General features: G+C 39.2%; 2 protein-coding genes across 2 annotated transcripts in view; one reads left to right on the forward strand and one right to left on the reverse strand.

The window, feature by feature from the left end:
* The window catches only part of DCPH1 (damage control phosphatase 1), a 47841-nt gene extending 36988 nt beyond the window's left edge, over positions 1-10853 (reverse strand). The window contains exon 1 of the mRNA XM_087970025.1: positions 10781-10853. The gene's annotated coding sequence lies outside the window, so the exon portion shown is untranslated. The remainder of the gene's footprint in view (positions 1-10780) is intronic.
* On the forward strand, positions 9779-19315 carry ZBTB2 (zinc finger and BTB domain containing 2). The gene is made up of 3 exons (XM_026680293.2): positions 9779-10126; positions 12386-12568; positions 16408-19315. The coding sequence occupies exons 2-3, from the start codon at positions 12396-12398 to the stop codon at positions 17774-17776; spliced, it is 1542 nt and encodes a 513-aa protein (XP_026536078.1). The 5' UTR covers positions 9779-10126; positions 12386-12395; the 3' UTR covers positions 17777-19315.
* Positions 19316-21714: the final 2399 nt, after the last annotated feature.

Consider the following 21714-nt stretch of genomic DNA (forward strand, 5'->3'; position numbering starts at 1 on the left):
TGCATTGATTTCTTTGAAGCAAGATTAAGGTCTCTCAAATCCAAAACCTTTTGACTAGATACACCAGAAAACTCATGAAAGCTTTAACTTATGTACCCAGGATCTGGTTCTCAACTAACTTTCCAAAATGTATCATGAATATTGTCAAATTTTAACATTTTTGTAAGAGTTTAAAAGAAGTTTGTTCTTTAGTTTCAGAAAGTGGGAAGAATGTTTGTAAATGAACCTACTGCTGAAATTTTATGATGGGAAACAATATGATAACTATTAATAGCTTTGTTTTTCATACAGTGCACATTTTTAAAATAAAAAGCCCAAAGCATTTGTGAGGAAGGTACATTTTATCATTTGAATGACTTCATAATTTTTCACATGCCCTCAGTAACAATGATAGCAGCACACATTATACACACAGTAATAGCATACTTGCAATTCTTGAGACAATGGGGCTTAAACATTTGTGAACCTTTTTGAATTTTTAATGTTTTTACATCAGTATGATCTAAAATGTGATACTATTCACATTAAACTAGATAATCCAATTAAAGTCAATATACTTGATCATTTATTGAGCATGATCCAAAGCTACATGTGTGTGACAAAAATGTATTAACCTCTAGGATTATTAGTTCATTTGAAGGGGAAATTAATCAGATATTTCAATGAATGAGGTCATGTGAAATGATAAGGTCTTGCCTAACAACATTCTGGGTATTCTTATCAAAGTCTGTCTTTACAGCATAGTATATGGAAGTGTGTCATGAGTTAAACAAGATTTCCGAGGACCTCCAAAAAAAGTTGTTAATACTCACCAGGATGGAAAAGATTACATAACTATTTCCAAATAATTTGGATTCCACAAGTCTACTGTTAGTTAGGTAGATTTTGTACAAATGCAGGCAATTCAGCACCACTGTTATCCTTCCCAGGAGAAGTTGACCAACCAAGATGACACAAACAGCAAAGCATGTAATACTCTGGGAGGTCTCAAACAATCCCACAGTAACATCTATGGAACTAAAGACCACTTCATCAAGACCACCAATATCTTTGAGTTGAAGCTGTTTGATAAGGAAGATTAGTTTAAATTCCTTCAAGCCGACGTGTAGGGTTCATCAAGTTATCTATTGTTTAATAGCACTGATTGCACCAAATATTCAGCAACACCAATTACTGAAATTAAAGGTTTACTTTTTTCATACACAAATGAGTATTTTTGGATCAAACATTAGAAAAAGTCTAATATTTTTTATTCATTTGAGGTCATATTTATGCAGAAATATTAAATTTTAAAGGGTTCACAAATCTTTAAGCCCACTTTAAACTGCTAAACAGTTGAAATGAAATGAAAACAAATCTGGGAAGCAGATATTCAAGACATCATTCCTAAAAATTGTAAATTGTAGTGTCAAGCCTTTTCCATTGCTTTAGTATATAGGTAGTCCTCTACAACAATTCCTTTAGTGACTAAAGTTACAACAGCACTGAAAAAGGTGACTTATAACCATTTTTCACACTTATGACCATTGTAGCATCTCCATGGTCACCTGATCAAAATTCAGGTGCCTGGCAACTGACTCATATTTATGGCAGGTGCAGTGTCCCAGATTCATGTGATCACTTTTTGTGACCTGATAAAGTTAATGGGGAAGCCAGATTCACTTACTAACTTTAACAACTGCAGTGATTCACTTAACTGTGGCAAGAAAGGTAGTAAAATGGGACAAAATTCACTTAACAATGTCTCACTAAACAATAGAAATGTTGGGGTCAATTGTGGTCACAAGTTGAGGGCTACCTGTATGCAATTATACAATTTCATTAACAATTTGGTATACAAATTTTGCAAACATAACAAATAATGAACATAAAATATTGTATGAGGGAAAGAGAAGCCTCAACTTGTTTCTGCTACTATTATCCTGCAGTTTATTTCTCTGATTTATCAATCGCTTACAAGATAATAGGTATAACAATAAAAATAAGTATGAATACAGGAAATAGGTATGAATAAATGAGGATAATAGGACAGGGACAGTAGGCACGATTGTGCACTTATGCAGGCCCCTTACAGAACTCTTAGGAATGGAGTGAGGTCAATAGTAGTTGAAAGTTAAGGGAGTGGATGAGGATGTAACAACAGAGGATGTAACAACAGAGTCAGGTAGTGGTTAAATAATCAAGTCTGAAAAATGCAGTCTTCATATACACAGTAAGTTGTTTCAGAATGTATTTCAATTTGGAAATAATACAGTATTCTGTTATTTGGAAGTATCACATAATGCTGGACAGAACATTAGCAATGCCTCACAGTCTGGCTGATATCTCTCGCAGCTCAACAATTAGTATATCTAGCTTATGAAAAGTAATACTAAGGTTGCTAGTTTGTATGGAATGTATGAGAAAATCACTCACTCACCCTCTTAAATGCAAAATGGAGTGAAGAGCTACAATATCTCACAGGAGTACACCCCCCTCACATTTTGTAAATATTTAAGTGTATCTTTTCATGTGACAACACTGAAGAAATGACACTTGGCTACAATGTAAAGTAGTGAGTATACAGCTTGTATAACAGTGTAAATGTGCTGTCCCCTCAAAATAATGCAACAGTCATTAATGTCTAAACCCCTGGCAACAAAAGTGAGTACAACTCTTAAGTGATAATGTCCAAATTGGGCCCAAGTAGCTGTTTCCCCTTCCTGGTATCATGTGACTCATTAGTGTTACAAGGTCTCAGGTGTGAAGGAGGAGGTTAAATTTGATATAGCTCTCATACTGGTCACTGGAAGTTCAAGATGGCACCTCATAGCAATGAACTCTGAGGATCTGAAAAAACGAATTGTTGCTCTACATAAAGATGGCCTGGGCTATAAGATTGCCAAGACCCTGTAACTGAGCTGCAGCATGGTGCCAATACCATACATTGGCTTAACAGGACAGGTTCCACTGAGAACAGGCCTCGCCATGGTAGACCAAAGAACTTGAATGCCCATGCTCAGCACCATATCCAGAGGTTGGCTTTGGGAAATAAGACGTATGAGTGCTACCAGCATTGCTGCAAAGGTTGAAGGGGTGGGGGATCAGCCTGTCAGTGCTCAGACCATATGCCACATGCTGCATCAAATTGTATGCAGGGCTGTTGTCCCCGAAGGAAGCCTCTTCTAAAGATGATGCAAGGAAAGCCCGCAAACAGTTTGCTGCAGACAAGCAGACTAAGGGCATGGATTTCTGCAACCATGTCCTGTGGTCCTCTGAGACCAAGATAAAACTTATTTGGTTCCAATGGTGTCAAAGCGTGTGTGGTAGCAACCCGGTGAGTACAAAGACAAGTGTGTGTTACCTACAGTCAAGCATAGTGGGAATGTCATGGTCTGAGGCTGCACAAGTGCTGCTGGCATTGGCGAGCTACAGTTCATTGAGGGAACCATGAATGCCAACATGTACTGTGACATACTGAAGCAGAGCATGGTCCCCTCCTTTCAAAGACTGGGCGGCAGGGCAGTATTCCAACATAATAACGACCCCAAACACACCTCCAAAATGACCACTGCCTTGCTAAAGAAGCTGAGGGTAAAGGTGATGGGCTGGCCAAGCGTGTCTCCAGACCTAAACCCTATTGAGCATGTGGGGCATCCTGAAACAGAAGGTGGAGGTGCACAAGGTCTCTCAACATCCACCAGCTCCGTGACGTCATACATCATGGAAGAGGACTCCAGTGGCAACCTGTGAACCTCTGGTGAACTCTTATGCTTAAGGCAGTACTGGAAAATAATGGCAGCCATACAAAATATTGGCACTTTGGACCCCATTTCGACATTTATCACTTAGGGGTGTACTCACTTTTGTTGCCAGGGGTTTAGACATTAATGGTTGTGTGTTATTTTGAGGGGCAGCACATTTACACTGTTATACAAGCTGTATACTCACTATTTTACATTGTAGTCAAGTGTCATTTCTTAAGTGTTGTCACATGAAAAGATAAACTTAAATATTCACAAAATATGAGGGGGTGTACTCACTTCTGTGAGATACTGTACTTCCATTTCACAACTGGAAACTAAGTATTACCTTTTCTTTACCTTTTCCAAATATTAGCAATTGTTTTGTAGCGAGACACGCCTATTTAGGATTATCACCTGCCCTACTGAATGACTCAATAACTCAGCTGTTTCAGTATAACTTCAGGAATGCACTGGAAATACTGAAATTTAATTCAGAAAAGTGTTAAATAACCCTCTTGGACAGTTTTAAAGATGGTTATGCTATGCTATACTATATGGATACAGAACTGGTTGAGAACTGTTCAGGACTTACAACCACAATTGAGCCTAACGTTTATGTTGCCAAGAGACATTTATTGAGTTTGCCCCATTTTATGATCTTTCTTGTCACAATTGTTAAATGAATCACAGCAGCTATTAAATTAGTAAAATGGTTGTTAAGTGAATCTGGCTTCCCCATTGACTTACTTGTCAGAAGCTCACAAAAGATGAGGACAAGACCAGAATACTGAAACCATCGTAAATGAATTGTCAAGCATCTGAATTTTGATGTGACCATTGGGATGGTGCAACAGTTGTTAAGAGAGAAAAACGTGGTCATACGTCACTTTTTTCAGTACATTATAACTTTGAATGGTCACTAAATGAACTGTTGTAAATCGAGGACTATTCAATAAATGTATATCAATAACACAACAGCAAACTGGACATGTTAAAACATATCATGAGGCTCTATTCAACTGTGCTGTTCAATGTGTTTATCAATAACCTGGGTGAGGCATTAAAAATGATCACATTTGAAGATGAAAAAGTTGGAGGTTGGTAAACACCATATAGAACAGTATCAATATTCAAAAGGATTTTGTCAAGCTGAAACAATGGAACAAACCAGCCAAGATGAATTGCAACAGCAAATGCATAATCTGTATCTAGATTATAGGAAATCAAAGTAGTAGGAAAATCAGATGTAAAGCCATGGAATGGTGGGGAAACCATACTGAACAGCAGTACATATATTGCTATTGTGTAATCTAAATGCTTGAAGCATCACAATCCAAATATCAGACATGATATTCTTCCGATTAAAATCGGAATTCCGATTTTTTGGGGAACCGCCCCCCCCCTTTCCCCCCCTTCTTCTCCTCCTTCCCCTCCCCTCGGAGGCCCCGAGTCAGGAGTTGCTACCGCCGGCGCGGCTCTGCGTGGCTCCAGTCCCGCGTTGCCTCAGGAAGGGAAAGGCAAAAAGGAAGAGCCACGGCGGCGCTTTGCAACGGCAGCAGCGGCTCCTGGTTTTGCCTTTCCCTTCCCGAGGCAACGCGGTGCGAGCGGAGGCCGGGCGGGCGGGCGGTGTGAGCAGCGGGCAGGCAGTGCGGCGGGCGGTGCGAGCGGCTGGCGGGCGGTGCGAGCGGCGGGCGGGCAGGTGGGCGGTGCGAAAGGGAGCTGGGCAGCGATTTCTTGGCGCGCGGTGGGGGGGGTCTCTTGGCCGGCCCCAATTTTTTTTTCAGAGGGAATATCATGCCTGAAATATGGAACTGCATGACACATGGACAAAAACTCAAATGAATTAAAGACAGCAGCAACATGGATCAGACTGCCACTAGTGTATGGCATTCAGTTCTTTGCGTATACTAACAAACTGAAGAATGCTCAGAAAGAAATAATGGACCTGGAAAGAAAAAAACTTGCTAGAAACAATTGGAAGTGTTGGGTATGATCAGCCCATGACTGTTACAAGACACAACAGCAGTTATATGAAGGATGATAACGTAAAACTCAGGGCATTATTGTTCGAAGTCATTCCAGAAGACAAGATAAGCAATGGAGTTAAATTACAAGGCGATAAATTTTGGACAGTAAGGGAAAAAAACCCTGATAAAAATAAACAATGGAAAAGACTATTTGGGGAAGTGGTCAATCTTCAAGAAAAATACTTAAACAGCAGCTGGGTTGCCATCTGTCAGGATGCTGCAGTAATAGATCCATGCTCCAGGCAGGCGATTGGATAAGGAGATCTTCACAGTCCCCTTCAAATTCTATGTTCTATTATTCAGAGTAAAAGTACTAAAGAATGTATTAGATACATATACTGAATATATGAACAAAATGAAGCATGCTAATATCACTTACCTATTCAATTCTGCACTGGAAAAAATTCCAGTACCTTTCCTGAAAAATGAATTTCTCCAATTTACATAATTAACAAAGTGTATGTAAATTAATTTGAAATTTTGCCCCTGTTGGAAAGGGGCAAAAAATACATGGGGACAGCACATTTATGCCCAAATAGTATAAAAGCAAATACTATTATAATTAGAGGCAAAAATGAGATTAAATTTTGAATACTCTTACAATTTCTCAGAAAGGTTTAACTCCAGCCAAAACCTGGTTATTTAAATTAATGAGATCAGTTTTTGCAACTAGAGTATTGCACCTCATTATTAGAAAGCAGCTTTCACTGCAAAAATGAACTACTGTACTATTTACTGCCCAGCTAACTGGAGGGAATCCAACACATCTGAGTAAACAATTATTGAGATAGATAAGCTTTGAACTAAGGAACAGGACACTCCTAATGCATTTCAGCTAGAAATATTTCCTCCCACTTCCTTTTCTTCAAAAGCCTAACTTGCTGATAGGATTTGTTTTTATTTAACAATTAGGAGCCAGAAATCACCTATCAACAAATACTAATCTGTTCTGCCAATCCTTGGTTTATAAAAGATAGTTTACATTTAGTATAGCAAGAGCTCCCCACAAAACCAGGATAAAACAGATACAATAAATCACACAATAGGCAATTCAAATACTGATTTATTTTTACATCTTTAAGTTACATTATAATACCTGATAGGTAAAAAATTGAAAAACTGTTATCCAGGAAGGTTTTTTATGACTTAGTACAAAAGAGCAGTATGTAACTCACTGTTTAGCAAAGTTTAAATCACTGTTCAGATTTAAATGTTAATGCTAATTTAAATTTTAATGCAAACTTAAAAGTGTAATGCTATGTACAAATGTTAATCCTACTAATTAAAATGCAGTCCTCTACTAGTAATATAGCAGATTTACATCAAGAGTTCATAATCATTAGTTTATGCTTAAATGCTCACAAGCAGGGAACAAAGCTAAGAGTTTTCATCAGATCACTGGTTTTACACAGCACACTAAGCTGAGCCAGTTTATAGCTTGGAGGACTATACGAACCCAGGCAATTCAGTGAACCAGCAATACAAATGATACATCAATGCCGGAAGTATATAGGTAGTCCTCATTTAATGACCATAACTGGCACCAACAACTCAGTCTTTAAGTAAAGTGAAACTGCAAGTGTGATTATGATCTTACTTCAGCTTTCTTTTGCTTTATAGACCACAAAGCTACTTTTTCATCACTGTCATAATTGCAAACAGGAAGTTACTAAACAAGAACTACTGTGATGATCATCATCATGTTATTCATGTCTGACTGCTGTATTACTTTTCAATACAAAAGTTTTCCCCCCACTAAATAAAATCTACCACTATTAACTTTTCAAAAGCTTTCAGGTTGTCCTTTTTAATAAACTGGGTTGCTTCTTATATTAACATGAAAATGTTACAGTAGAACCTCTGGTCACGAACGCTTCTGACCACAACTAAATCTGACCAAAAAATTCACAAAATTTTTGAATCTGGTCATAAACACAAACTCCAGTGGTGATCAAACACGACCCCTGAACCAGAAATTCCTGAAGACGAAACATTAGAAGATGAAGAAATTGCCAAAGTTATGGAACAAATTATGGCCGTGACCAGAGGTTCTACTATATTTGGGATCCAATTATCAATCACTGAACTTCCATGATGGGTTCTATGGGAGCCACTAAACTGAAATTCAATCCTTGGAATGCTTTGTAGATTTCTTTGCAAATAAAGTGTCTAGATGGCTTGCACTCTTCAAAGCATCAAAATGTGATTCTAAAACCCAGTTTATTAGCAGAGGTCTTAATAAAGTAAGCTGTACATTTAATAACTGCACCATATCCCTTCCTAGACCAAGACCATTAAACTGGATTCATGCACACTAAAAGCAATGTATGATTAATTATTGTAATATAAGTTTTTATTGTCATGGAGAAATTACCTCTGGTGCCATTCTTTTGCTCTGATATGTTTTATTTATATTGTTTTAAACTGAAAGATCCACGCTGAAATGGAAAATGAAGGGCTAGGAAAAAGCTGTTAATGTTAAAACTATAACTAAAAATTAAGCTTAAACACAAATTTGTAACTAACAAATTTTACTGGTATATTTAATTATACAAAATACTACAAATTCAATGCATAAGTCAGAAGTGAACTATTTAAATTTTCATAGACCCTCTGTATTTGTAATGAAATCAGTAGTACTGATCCAGGGAAAATCATATGGATTTGTAAATCTGAGACTAAATTTCAATAATTTATTCCTTTCCCCCCTTTTAATGCTTTACTTATAATTAATAAAAGACAACTACCTGAAACAAAAATTGAACATACATAACATTAGATATTAAAGCATACAACTATTTCAAGAGAACCTTTTCCCAACTTTAAAATTACAGGTTCCCATCAGGAAATCCAGATCAGACAGACAGACAGACCAATACTGTTTGTGTTAATGTTTATTAAGAAGTTAAGTCTTTACTCCTACACATGCTAACCTCACTGTAACTTACTAAACTCAAAGGACTAATTTCTGAGCAATGTGTGTAGAATCACATGCAATTTTTTCTTCAATATAAATACAAAGGAGAAGACCTGATTACATATCTGTAAAACAAATAGAACAAAAAATGAAGTATAACCTCCACAGCCTAGTAAAAAAATGAAATAGCTGCTTAAGCAATAACAGAAAGCAACTGACAGAAATCAAAGCAAGTTCAGAGATTTAGAAATGCTTAGAACAAATTCCCCACTTTTCTGGGAAACGACATCAAGCTACCACAATCCTATTCATATTGAACCTTACTAAATGAGTCTCTCTTGTGAGAAAACCTACTGCATACATTATTGTTAACTTCAGAGCTCATTTACTTTGGTACAGATCACGCAATTAATACATCACATAACCATTAATCTCACTATCACTTTGCTTAAAGTTCAGGGTTTTTTATAAGAAATTAAATTCCAGCAGTTTGATATATTTCATATTTCCTACTATGAAACACCATACAATAATACTTTATTTCAAGCTACAGAATTACTGCTATCCATCAAAGAAATAAGTTCACCAGCTAAAAGCATGCAATTCTGCCCTCTAAACCTATTAATGGAATCTTCTTTGCACTGAGATAAATGTATTGAGCTTCCTAAAAAATCAACACATTTCTCATCATAAGTCACGGGATACACTTCAAATAAGTTTACTAAGTTCAAATCCATGTTACTTGACCTCTGCACCGAGAAGTGGGATTTAGTATTAACTACTTAAATGCATACTTTAGAAATACTCAGATGCCAATCGTTTTTTTTCAAGTTGTCATCTCAGTGTCATAAAGAGTCCAATCAAGCCAAGGGCTACGCGCAGACGATTAAAATTATCCCTCTTTTCTAACCCAAGTGCACCTTACTTCAGTTCTGGCTACCACTTCTCTCCCACCTGTATCAGAGCAACGGAAGCCCATTGACAAGAAGGGGAAGAACGGGGGCTAAGCTTTCAAGAACCAAAAGCGCGCAGAAATGGGACCCCTTCCCGTCGCCCCCTCCCGCAAGAATTACTACGGCCGCAAAAAGCTCGGCGGCCGTGACGGCTCAGCCCAGCCGGTGAGGCCTGCGTCCCGCTCCCTGCAAGCGGCGCGCGCCAATAGGCGAAGCCAAGCCAGCCAAGCAGGCGGCGAAGGAGGAAAGCGGGGGAGGGGAGGCTCCTGCTGCTGTTGCCGCCACAGCGCTCGTCGCCGCCTCCCCCTCCCCCGTCTCTCCCCGGCGGGGGCTCCTCGCTACAGCCTCTCTGCTCCGCTCTCGGTCATGTGACCCTAACGTAACCGGACAGGAAAAGCCGCCGCCGCCGCCGCGCTGACTCCGTTGTTGGCGCTGCTGCTGCTGCTGCTCCTCCTGGGCTGGCGGAGACCGCGGCCCCCCTCCCTCCCCGAAAGCGCGAGCCAGGTGAGTGCCGCCTACCCCCCACCCACCCCCACCCCACTCATCCTCCGAGAAGGCGCGGGAGAGGGGCGGGTGGCCGGGAGGAAAGAGGGAGGGGGCGCGTGGCGGCGGCGGCGAGGCCCCTTGCTCTTCCCTGCCCCCAATCTCCCGTCCCACCATTGTGCTGGCGATCGGTCGGGTAGGCCAGGTTCAGACCCGGAGGAAAGGCAGAAGGCTCCCGGGCCCTGAGGGGGCTTTCTCAGCCGAGACCCCGAAATGGCGCCGGTGGAGGCGGCTGCCTCGGGGAGGAGAGGGAGAGGTCTCCCGGTTGAGGCTGCTAGAGAAACTCCTGCCCTGGCAGAACCTGGTCTGATCCGGGCTTGGCTTGGCCCTGTACGCCCTCGCCGAGCTGAGTAGCGGCCTTTCCCCTTTTTTCTCTCACCCGCGGCGGCAGCAGCCCGGCCTAGGAGGAAGGGGGAGGGGCAGGCGCCGAGGCAGCCGCGCGGAGCGGGAAAGGGAGGGAGGCAGAGAGAGAGAGAGAGAGAGAGGAAAGGAGGGGGGGTGAGGGTGGGCGGCTCCGTCTGCGTCTCCTCAGCAGCCTAGGCGGCCCTGGCGACAGCGGCGGTTCCCGTCTCTCGCGCGCCTAGGCGCCCCAGCCCGCTCGCTCGCGCTGCTTACGTCGTCTCGCGCCGCCGTCCGTACGCCGCCCCGCCGCCTCCGTGCGTTGCGTGTGCGCGCACGCGGCGGCTTCGCGTCGCCTGCGCAAGGGGAGAAGGCGGGGCCGAGGCAGTGGCCGTGGCGCGCGCTTGGCCTCGCTGCCTTGCCCCTTTTGCTCCGCAGGCAGCCAATAGAAAATGCCGGCGGGCTGTCACAGTGTGATTCACGGCGGGGGCGGGGGGTGAAGGAAGCTTGCGGTCCTCCACCGCTGTAGGCTGCTGTTTGCCCGCCCCGTTGGCGTCTGCGAGAGTTTTCTGCCTCCTGAGTGGCTTTTTATTGCTGGCGCTTGGCGAGAAGTTCCTCTCTCCAAAGGGAGGGACAAGCCTCTCGGAAGAGGTTCTGCTTTTTTTCCTGGGGCGGAAGATGCTTTTGAATTTTGATCCCACCCTTCTTCAGGATGCTGTTTTTTTTTCCCCCTGGGCAGAGAAGCAGGGATGCTCTCACAATTCTCCAGAGAGATCTCGCCTTTATTTCATGTTAGATGCTGCCTATAAATTCGAACAATTCTGAATTTGTCATCCAGAAAACAGATATATTCGATTTTATTTTGAATTTAACCTCAAATGAATGCTGTGATTTTTATCTAATTCATTTTCCCGTTGGCTGCAAGTTTTCCTGAACAGTTGATGGAATTTGCTGTGCAAAGCATTCATTACAGAAACAAAATATAAAATAAAATATAAAAACATAGCTGAAAACTAACCGAGAGAATTCACTACTACTGTAGCATTTAGATAAAGCTATATTCAGGACTCCTATAAATATTCCCAAATATTTCAAAATGTTATGAGGGATCAAGAGTTTTAGAATTACATTTGGTTTAATTCTCTTGATCCTATGCAGCATTTCCAAATATATCTTTTAATATTCTAAAACTATGCGTGTATATTTTAACACAAACCAAAACCTTCATTTATTTGCTCTCAAGTTTTTAATTGTAATTTCAACCTGTCCACAAACTGGAAGTATTATGAATGCGATGGCTTTAAATAAATTTGATCTTTTTAGTTGTCTGAAATATATATTGATACATTACTGGCAAACAGGTAATGAGTATTGTTGTGCTAATTATTATGTTATCTATTCTTGCTTTTTTTCCTTTGTTGATTTTAATCCTAGAGATAGTCATAGTTGATTGATTGAAATTTGGGTGCTTTGGCAACCCATTCATGTTTACAACTACAACATGCACTTTTAACTCCCCCCATCATCTTTGCTCTTTTGCCCTGTGCACCAAAGCCACCAGCTGATGGTACCTGCCACCAGCTGATTTTTGTCTCTTCTTCCTCCCGCTATTGCTGAGGCTACCCAACCAAGGCAGCTATTTGCCCTCCTTGTTTTATCTAAGGAGCATGAGCTTAGTGATGGAAATTCTGGTCCCAATTTGGATTGTTAAGTGCTTGAATGTTTCCTGCTCATTCACAACAGGTAAAAAATAGATGGCTATAAAAATCAGATAAATGGTTTTAGTACCTGTGAATTGTACCCTCCCAAATTTCACATTCTTTGGGCACATGACAGAATCTTTAAAGAAAGATGTTTTCAAGAACTTTTTCTGCTTTACAGATTTTAAAAGATGGATTTGGCCAACCATGGACTTATTCTTCTACAGCAGCTTAATGCTCAGAGGGAGTTTGGTTTCCTGTGTGACTGCACAGTTGCCATTGGTGATGTGTACTTTAAGGCACACAAATCCGTCCTTGCCTCTTTTTCCAACTACTTCAAGATGTTGTTTGTTCATCAAAGCAGGTACTATATACATATATATTGTTAAACATTAAGTTAGTATAGAGTTACTTTATCTACCTTAATAAGTAACATGCAGTGCAATCTGCAGATCATTTAAGTCAATTAGAATTTAAGCCTTGCTAACTTCATTGGTACCTGATTTATAACTCAGGTTCAGCCACTGTAGTCCTGAAGTGATTCTTCCGGTGTAAATCACAATTTCCTAAGTAGCAGGAAACCAAGGGTTGATGAAGGGCAGTCCCTACCCATCCATCCCAGAAAGAATCTAGCTTTTTCTTTATGTTGGCCATAAGAGAAGCTATAGAGCTTTGTTTGTCCTTTCCAGTCAGATAGTGAGTGTTCAAAGGCAACACTCTGGAATCAGCCAAGAGAATATAGAACTGTGAATTGTTATTCAAAGAAGATAATTAGGAAGGAGAGTCTGGCCTGAAGAGGATACTGATTTCAAAATGGGCTTGAGGAATTGTTTGCCATCTGCATTTCATTCTCTCTTGCCCTTTTAAATAGTAACCCCGAGGATTAGTCTGCTTTCTGGTTTAGTTCCTATGAATCACTTTATGAAGTAATCATTGTCTGAAATGGAATAAAAGCATGGGATATGAAAAAAAAAATCACACTTTATTCACAGCAGTTGAAATTACAAATATTTGTGATAAGCTGAATAGATGTATATGGTACTTTTTTCTGTTATACATCAGTATTCTTCATCTTAAATCTTTACTATTAGAAGATGAAGAATTGGGAACTCCGTTCCATTTGCCTTGCTTATTCCTGTCAGCTGAAAGTTTTGAATTCTTCAAGAAGTCGTTATCATTTGATTTTTAAAATAAGCTGTTAACATACTTCTATACTCCATTCAAACCAAGGTATAGGTTGTGCAATTATGCATTGGTTCTGCTGCTAAATATAAATTGGCTGAAAAATTGGCTGTAGGAACTCAGATCCTCATTAAGCCAATTAATAGGCAGTCTGTGTCCCTTTGGGTCATTGTTTCAAAGACATTTTCTTGCCAGATTCCTCAGTGCTTTCAAATGGCAGAGCTTCTAATGTATGTGAAAAGTATGTGAGAGATTCAGATAAATATCTGTCTTGAAAAAAATAGCTCAAGTTGAGCTGTATAGCAGTCAACATGCTTTATGATAATTTTTGTGTCATAAAATGTTTTATTTCCAAAATTCAATTTCATGTGAGTCATCGGTCCAAGATTTTGAACAAATTCTATAAGTTAGCCTATTTGAGGTACCTTGGCTCAAAAAGTTGCCCTATTCCATTAAAGATTATAGACACAAGAGTTCTAGTAAGGTAGTATATAGAGACAAGCTTAGAGACAAACAACCTACTCTCCAATAAACAATTTGGTTTCAGGAAAAAACTATCATGTAATCTGCAACTATTACACTGCAAAAACATATGGACTACACAACTCGATCAGGGCAAAGCAATAGACGCAATCTACATAGAGTTCTGCAAAGCCTTTAATTCAGTGGTACACGACAAACTACTCCTAAAACTAAAAGCTTATGGTATCTCTGGACAACTGTATAACGGGATAGAAGCATTCCTGTCAAACAGACAACAAATAGTCAAAATTGTGAGTGTCCTATCAAATTCTGTACCTGTCAATAGTGGTGTCCCCCAAGGCAGTGTTCTAGGACCAACTCTCTTCATACTCTACATAAATGACCTCTGTGATCATATTGAGAGCAACTGCGTTCTTTTCGCTGATGATGTAAAGCTGTTCAATACCACAGACAATACTGCTACCCTTCAAAAAGATCTTGACTATGTATCAGAATGGTCAAACAAATGGCAACTTCAAATCTCAACAAATAAATGCTCTGTCTTACATATTGGCAAAAAAAAAATCAGAAAATAAAATACAAGCTGAATAGTCAAGATCTTGTTGATGATCCAAGCTCTGTAAAGGACCTTGGAATACTCACCTCTAATGATCTAAGTGCTAGAGCCCACTGTAACTACATAGCCAAAAAGGCATTAAGAGTTATTAACCTCATCCTACGTAGCTTTTTCTCTGGTAATATCACACTACTAACTAGAGCATACAAAACATTTGCTAGACCAATACTCGAATACAGCTCATCGGTCTGGAACCCACATTACGTATCTGATATTAGCACAGTTGAGAAAGTCCAGAAATATTTCACAAGAAGAGTTCTCCACTCCTCTACTCGTTGTAGAATACCTTATGCCACCAGACTTGAAAGACCTAGAAAACCTTGAATTACGCCGTCTTCTGTCTGATCTAAGTATGGTATATAAAATCATACATTGCAATGTCCTACCTGTCAATGAATACTTCAGCTTCAACCATAACAACACAAGAGCACACAATAGATACAAACTCAAGGTTAACCGCACCAAACTTGATTGCAGGAAATACGACTTCAGCAACAGAGTGGTCAATGTCTGGAATACTTTACCTGACTCTGTAGTTTCTTCCCCAAACCCCAAAAACTTTAACCTTAGACTGTCTACTATTGACCTCACCCCTTTCCTAAGAGGTCTGTAGGGGGCGTGCATAAGCGCACCAACGTGCCTACCGTCCCTGTCCTGTTTCTTTTATTTTTCTTACATGTACCCATTTCATGTATTCATAACTACGTATATACTTATACCTATTATCTTGTAAGCAATTGACAAATCAAATAAATAAAAATAAAAAATAAAATAAAGTATATGGATGTATCTCTGAGAGTGGAACACCTCAGCTGAGTCCTAAGCAATCAAGTAAAATGACAAATAAATCCCAATTGTCAAAATATAGGAACTTTTGCATTTCATTTTTGATGCTTAAGTATTTATATGGTACTATAAGCTACTGTATTCAGTTGTACTTCCTGAATCAAATAACTTTTATTTAAAATCAGGTATGTATTGTAACATTATTTCTCTAAAGCTGTCTTTTATTCCTTCATACTTAAGATCTGAAAGGACCACAAAAGCAGCCCTGAGTCATATTACTTAAACAAGTATTGCAATAAATATACAATATTCTTTAAGTGATTACCTTTAAAATTGTAGAACCTTCCTATGTCTAATTACTCAGAAGAAAACCATTGATGTTAGTAAGACTTGCAGGTAGTCCTTGACTAATGGCCAGTCGCTTCGTGACATTTCAAAGTTGTGATCCTAAAAAGCTACTTACAACCTGGATTTGAAGTTCTGATATCCAGGAACCCCCACCCCCCGCACCAAGTGACTGCATTTTGGGCACTTGGCAACCAGCCCACATTTACTGCTGTTTGCAGTGCTCTATGATCACATGACTGATTTACTCCATTTTCCCCATAACCAGCAATGTATTCAGGGTAACACTGTCGCAAAGTCATAAAATCTGCCCTGACACACTTTATGACCATCACAACTTACAACTGAAATTGTGGGCTCAATGATGGTCTTACGTATCTGCAACTTCCTTATCAGTATGTATTAAAGGGGTGCATGCCTCACAAATTGCACGTGATCCTCTGTTGGAGGACCTAGGGGAAGTTCCCAAACACCTTACCAACGTCATATTATTTAACCGCCCATCTCCCTCATTGTTCGCCAATGTTGATGCTGCAAAAGTATTTCCATGGATGAAATTCCTATATTTCAGTGGCTGCAGAAATATAATGACAGCTAGCAATATGCCAAGGGAGGCAACTCTTCTGTACATACATGTGTAAACAGGAGGAAAGCCTGGGCTTTTTGAGCCATAAAGTCTGATTGTTCCTGGAGTATAGGGGATATATTGCTGCCTTGAGTAAATACTATAATATATCTGTAGCGTTTTCCTCCTTTTTTCTTCGTTAATACTGTAACTTCTTTTTTTGCAGTGAATGTGTCCGTTTGAAGGCAGCTGACATACAGCCAGATATTTTCAGTTACCTCTTGCATTTGATGTACACTGGAAAGATGGCACCTCAGCTCATAGATCCTGTTCGACTCGAGCAAGGGATAAAATTCTTGCATGCATACCCACTGATCCAGGAGGCCAGTCTTGCCAGCCAGGGAAACTTTGCACACCCAGAGCAAGTTTTCCCATTGGCCTCATCATTATACGGTATTCAAATTGCGGATCACCAAGCAAGAAATCCCACAAAGGCCGTGACAGCACCTGACAAGCCTTTGCGAGAAGCACGGCCCCAGCTGTCAAGAGTGAACCAAGAACAGGTCCATGAACCCTCCCAAATATCGCAATTATCCCAGATACCACCTCCAAGTTTGCCTCAAGTGCCCCCAACAAATATTGCTCCCCCTGACCCACTGCAGTCTTCATTGTCTCCCGAGTTAGTATCAGCTCCTTCTCATCCTTCTCCTGGAGATGAAACCAACATGGAAGCATCTTCCTCAGATGATCAACCTGCCTCTCTCACAATAGCGCATGTCAAGCCAAGCATTATGAAAAAAAACGGAAGCTTTCCCAAATATTATGCCTGCCACCTTTGTGGTCGACGTTTCAATTTGCGAAGTAGCTTGCGTGAGCATCTCCAGATTCACACAGGTGTGCCCTTTGCGTCCAACCAGCATGGGGAAAGTAGCATTCCCTTGTCCCTGTGTAATAACGCTCCTGATAAAGATGCTATGGAAGCGACTGAAGCCGGAATGATCAGTGATAGTGAGCTGCAGCAGATCTCAGATTCACCCATAATTGATGGGCAACAGCAAGCAGAAACCCCTCCGCCCTCAGATATTGCTGATATTGACAATTTGGAGCAAGCAGATCAAGAAAGAGAAGTGAAAAGGCGGAAGTATGAATGCTCCATTTGTGGACGTAAGTTCATTCAGAAAAGCCACTGGAGAGAGCACATGTACATACATACCGGCAAGCCTTTCAAGTGCAGTACTTGTGACAAAAGTTTCTGCCGGGCCAATCAAGCTGCTAGGCATGTATGTCTCAACCAAAGCATGGACACCTACACTGTGGTGGACAAGCAGACTCTAGAGCTCTGTACATTTGAGGAAGGCAACCAGATGGACAACATGTTAGTACAGGCCAACAAACCCTATAAGTGCAACTTGTGTGACAAGACATTCTCCACGCCTAATGAAGTTGTCAAACATTCTTGCCAAAGTCAGAACTCAGTCTTTACTTTAGAAGAGGAAAGATCCATTCTGCTAAGTGGAGATGCTGAAACTACAGAGAGTGATCATTCAGTTTTAGACTCTATCAAAAAAGAACAGGAAGCAGTATTGTTAGACTGATCGTGAAACTTGGGTTTTGTTTTGTTTTTTTGTAACAAAATGTTATGTTTGTTTATTCATATTTTTTATTAAACTTATCTTCCTCCCCCCCCCCCCCCAATAACTTCATTTGACATGAAAGGAAGTCTTTTCCCAGTAAAAGCCTAACATTAATAAAGGGTATTATATCAAATTATAACTATTGATTTTAATGATAAGAAAGAATATATGTTCCTTATCTTGGAAACTATGCTACAATGATAAATGGCTCAATGACAGGACTGTAAACATTTGAAAGATTGTTTAATTATATGCTTGAATGCACTGAGAAAGTGAGAAGAAAACTATGTTGGTCAAGTTTCAATTGTTTATTCTCAAACCTGATTGTTAGAGGAAGATTAGTTAAGGAAATTGAATTCCTAAGTGAAATGCCTATAGTTATGCCTATTAGTCATTTTACAAATGCTCAAAAAATCCTTTAATAGAAGCAATTCATTTTTTTACCCAACACGATTTTTGACAGATGTTTACGTCCAACTCAGTCCGCTGATATTATGTCCATTCACAAATAAGAATATGATCCTAAGCACAGGTGAGTTGGGGGTAGATCCTATCCATGGTGCTCAAACTTTTAAGCAAAATGTGTTTAGGATCATATTTCATTAAAAGAGCAGTAATAATGTGATGGCAATCATTTTATATGCATAATGTGTGTGCCTGTGTGCGTGCACAAGTGTATATATTTCAGGCATGTATGTACTGCATGCACCCTTTTCAAATTGATTACTTTTTTGAATAACTGAACTGTTTTTAATATCAGTAAAAATACGCTTTAGAAGCGTATTTAAATTACACTGACCATATGACTATTTATATCTCATTGAATTGAAACGAATAATGTTGAAATTTATTGCTCAAAACCTGAAGGAAGTGAATTAGAAGATCTCTACAAAGTAGTCCTTGTACCCAACTCCCTATGGGAGTAACCGTTTTCAGCCTGTTTTTGAGATACAGAAAAGAAGAAAAACAATCAAAGCAATTGTCTGAATTTACCTGATCAGATCAAAATTAAGAGAAAGGGAAGCTGACCTTACTTTTTAATTACTAGCATCATTTTATAACAGAACAAAATAGAAGAATGACCAAATTTATCATGGTTGGTTTTCAGGTTAAAGTGGAACTTCTAGTGGCATCCTCTCTTCTTTGTATGACATTTTCTTAGGTTCCAGTCTGGCAAAATAGGCAACAAATAAAGGGTTGTACAGTCACTTTGCTACGGACAGTCTATCCACCATTAAAAATCAGGTTGTTGATTTTTATTTTTAATATATAAATATATGGATATTCTCCAATAGCCTAAAAAAAACCTAAATTGACAAGAGTTTTCTAAAATCCCACAAATGCAGGCAAGTATTTTGATGGGGGAGAAAGGGGAGCAGATATTGCTCTGCTCTTGTATACATGTTTTGTTTAAGTATCATCTTTTTTGTGTCTAGATATGTTCTCCAGTTTGTAAGTTTTTATACTTTATTTCACAGAATAAAAATGATATAAAACTAATTTTAGTTTTTGTCAAGTCAGAATGATTTATTGTGTTCCATCACTGCGCATATGCTACCGACTTTCGACCTAAGGATTTCCAACGTAGCCAAAAAGAGGTCTCTTGCACTGATCGTGGTAGCTAATTCTGTGCTGAAGCAGAAGTAGCAGTCGGCACTAGAGAAGCAAACCTTGTGCATATCAGGAGCACTACACAATTGGGTGTTTAATAACACCTGGGTTGCTCTTGAATTCTTGTGCCCCATCTTAAACCTGTATTTCTGCAGTTCATTTGGAAATTTAATTCTAATGGGACTTTTAAATGCAGCTGCCCTACCATGTAGCAATAAGAGTGGTAAATAGAAAAGTATGCGATATATTAGCAGGGTTCAGTTACTTCTTAAATGGAACTATTTCACTTCCCCTTACCGCCATCAAATCATTGCCATCTGTGAGGACAAACAATATGTAGTGTTCCATGTACTGTGAGCCAGCAACTTCCATGATCTTCACCTTATTTATATTGATTAGATGTATCTGGAATGGAAGTACATCATACAGAAGGCCATACATGATCCATCCCCTTCAGAAGTTTATTCAGAAACGTGATAAGTGGAATTCCCAGTGGCCCACAAATTGACACCAATAATACAGTAGCTGTCTTAGCAGAGAATAGAATAAAATAGAATAGATTTTATTGGCCAAGTGTGATTGGACATACAAGGGATTTGTCTTCAGTATATAAGCTCTGCATTTCAGGTGATAATGTCAATTGTTCCTGCACAGTTGAGCCAGCTTGTCGAGATGGCTTTATTGTTGAAATGAGCATTTTTATCCTTCTGGTTGTCTAGGTTTTCTTTGTTTTTTTATGATATTTATTAATATAGGGTTTTATATCTGATATCTCTTTTTACATAATTTTGTTGTATGCCACCCAGAATTGCTTTTGGTGAAACAAGCAAATATATACATTCGATAAATAAAATAAATAGCTCTAAGAAAAGCTCATGTACTGACTAACCAAGTAGCAGATAGAAGGCAAACATTTTGTTGGTCCACTGTCCTATGCTTAGAGACTTAAAGATATTAAAGCCAGTGGTCCTAACAGCAAGTTTAATTCTATCACACAACAGAAGCCAACATGTCAGGATGGGCTGTTTGAGTATAGTATACTATTTACTGAGCAAAATCATTGCCAAAGCTGTTAAAAGACCACCTATAAACTAGGATCTGGCTGTATGACAAGATTTGAAAGTCTTTCAAAATAACAAATTCCTTGTGTGTCCAATCACACTTGGCCAATAAACAATTCTATTCTATTCTAATATTAATTTGAATTTAGCAGCAGAGTTTCGTGTGTCTTAAGTATGCAGAAATTGCATTGCACTTTATACTGTATTTGGTGGGATCAGGTTTTGTGGCAACTGGCCTTGTTTCTAGATGATTATTGTAACCATGTAATATTCTCTCATATTCAGTTCATTCAGTAAAGATGACTAAAATAGACAAAATCTCTTGATTGAAAATCAATACTTTAACATCTGGCCTAATTATCTTCATGGTTTACATTAGACAACATTTTCAGTGGCTTCTCTTTTCAGTGGCTTCTCAGCAGCAGGAGTCAATCTGAGTACATGCTGGCCTTTGGAAGTAAGATCAAAATGAAAAAATTAAAGAGAGATTTTATTTTGGTGAAATCTCTAGCTGAATATCTTGGGGTAGATGGGTGGATAGTAGGTATTTGCCTGTCTGGCAAAAATGTATGCAGAAAATATAGTAAAATATAAAAAATATATAGACATTTTCAATTTACTGCTAAATTTAGTTGCATATCTGGAAAAGGAGACTGAAAAATGTAAATGAAACATTATCATCCTTGGTATTATGTATTATATGTGCTGTTACTACAGGCAGGAGCTCACTTCACAAGAAAAGCATTGATTTATTTGGCTAGTGGGAATCAAAGATTGCAATATTACCTATTCTAAATATAAATATCTCTTGATCCTAAAAACTGCGCAGTTAAATATTCTTCATTTATCATAGAATCCACTTCAAAATCATTCAAGACATACTAAAATCCATGTTCCTATAAAAAATATAGATGAGACTGTTTACCTTTATCCCACAAGAAGGCATGCCAGCCTTTTTGTAAATCATGCCCTTCAAGCATTAATATTCTTTTCTTTCTTAAATTAATCCAATCTCTCACCCATACTAATATTGCTGCCTTATAATAGAGTTCCCAATCAGGGAGTCCAAAGCCACCTCTGCTTCTATTATCCTGCAAGTCTCTTAATTTTATTTGTGCCTTCCTACCTGACCAAATAAATTAAGGTCACTCTATTTAATTGGAATTGTTTGGAATAGATAAAGTATTTTGGTAGAATATTCATTTTAATAGTTGATATACGCCCTAA

Source organism: Notechis scutatus, chromosome 1 (genome assembly GCF_049901735.1).
Source record: "Notechis scutatus isolate UNSWTSFEM ecotype Mainland chromosome 1, rNotScu1.2, whole genome shotgun sequence".
In the NCBI taxonomy this organism is placed as follows: domain Eukaryota; kingdom Metazoa; phylum Chordata; class Lepidosauria; order Squamata; family Elapidae; genus Notechis; species Notechis scutatus.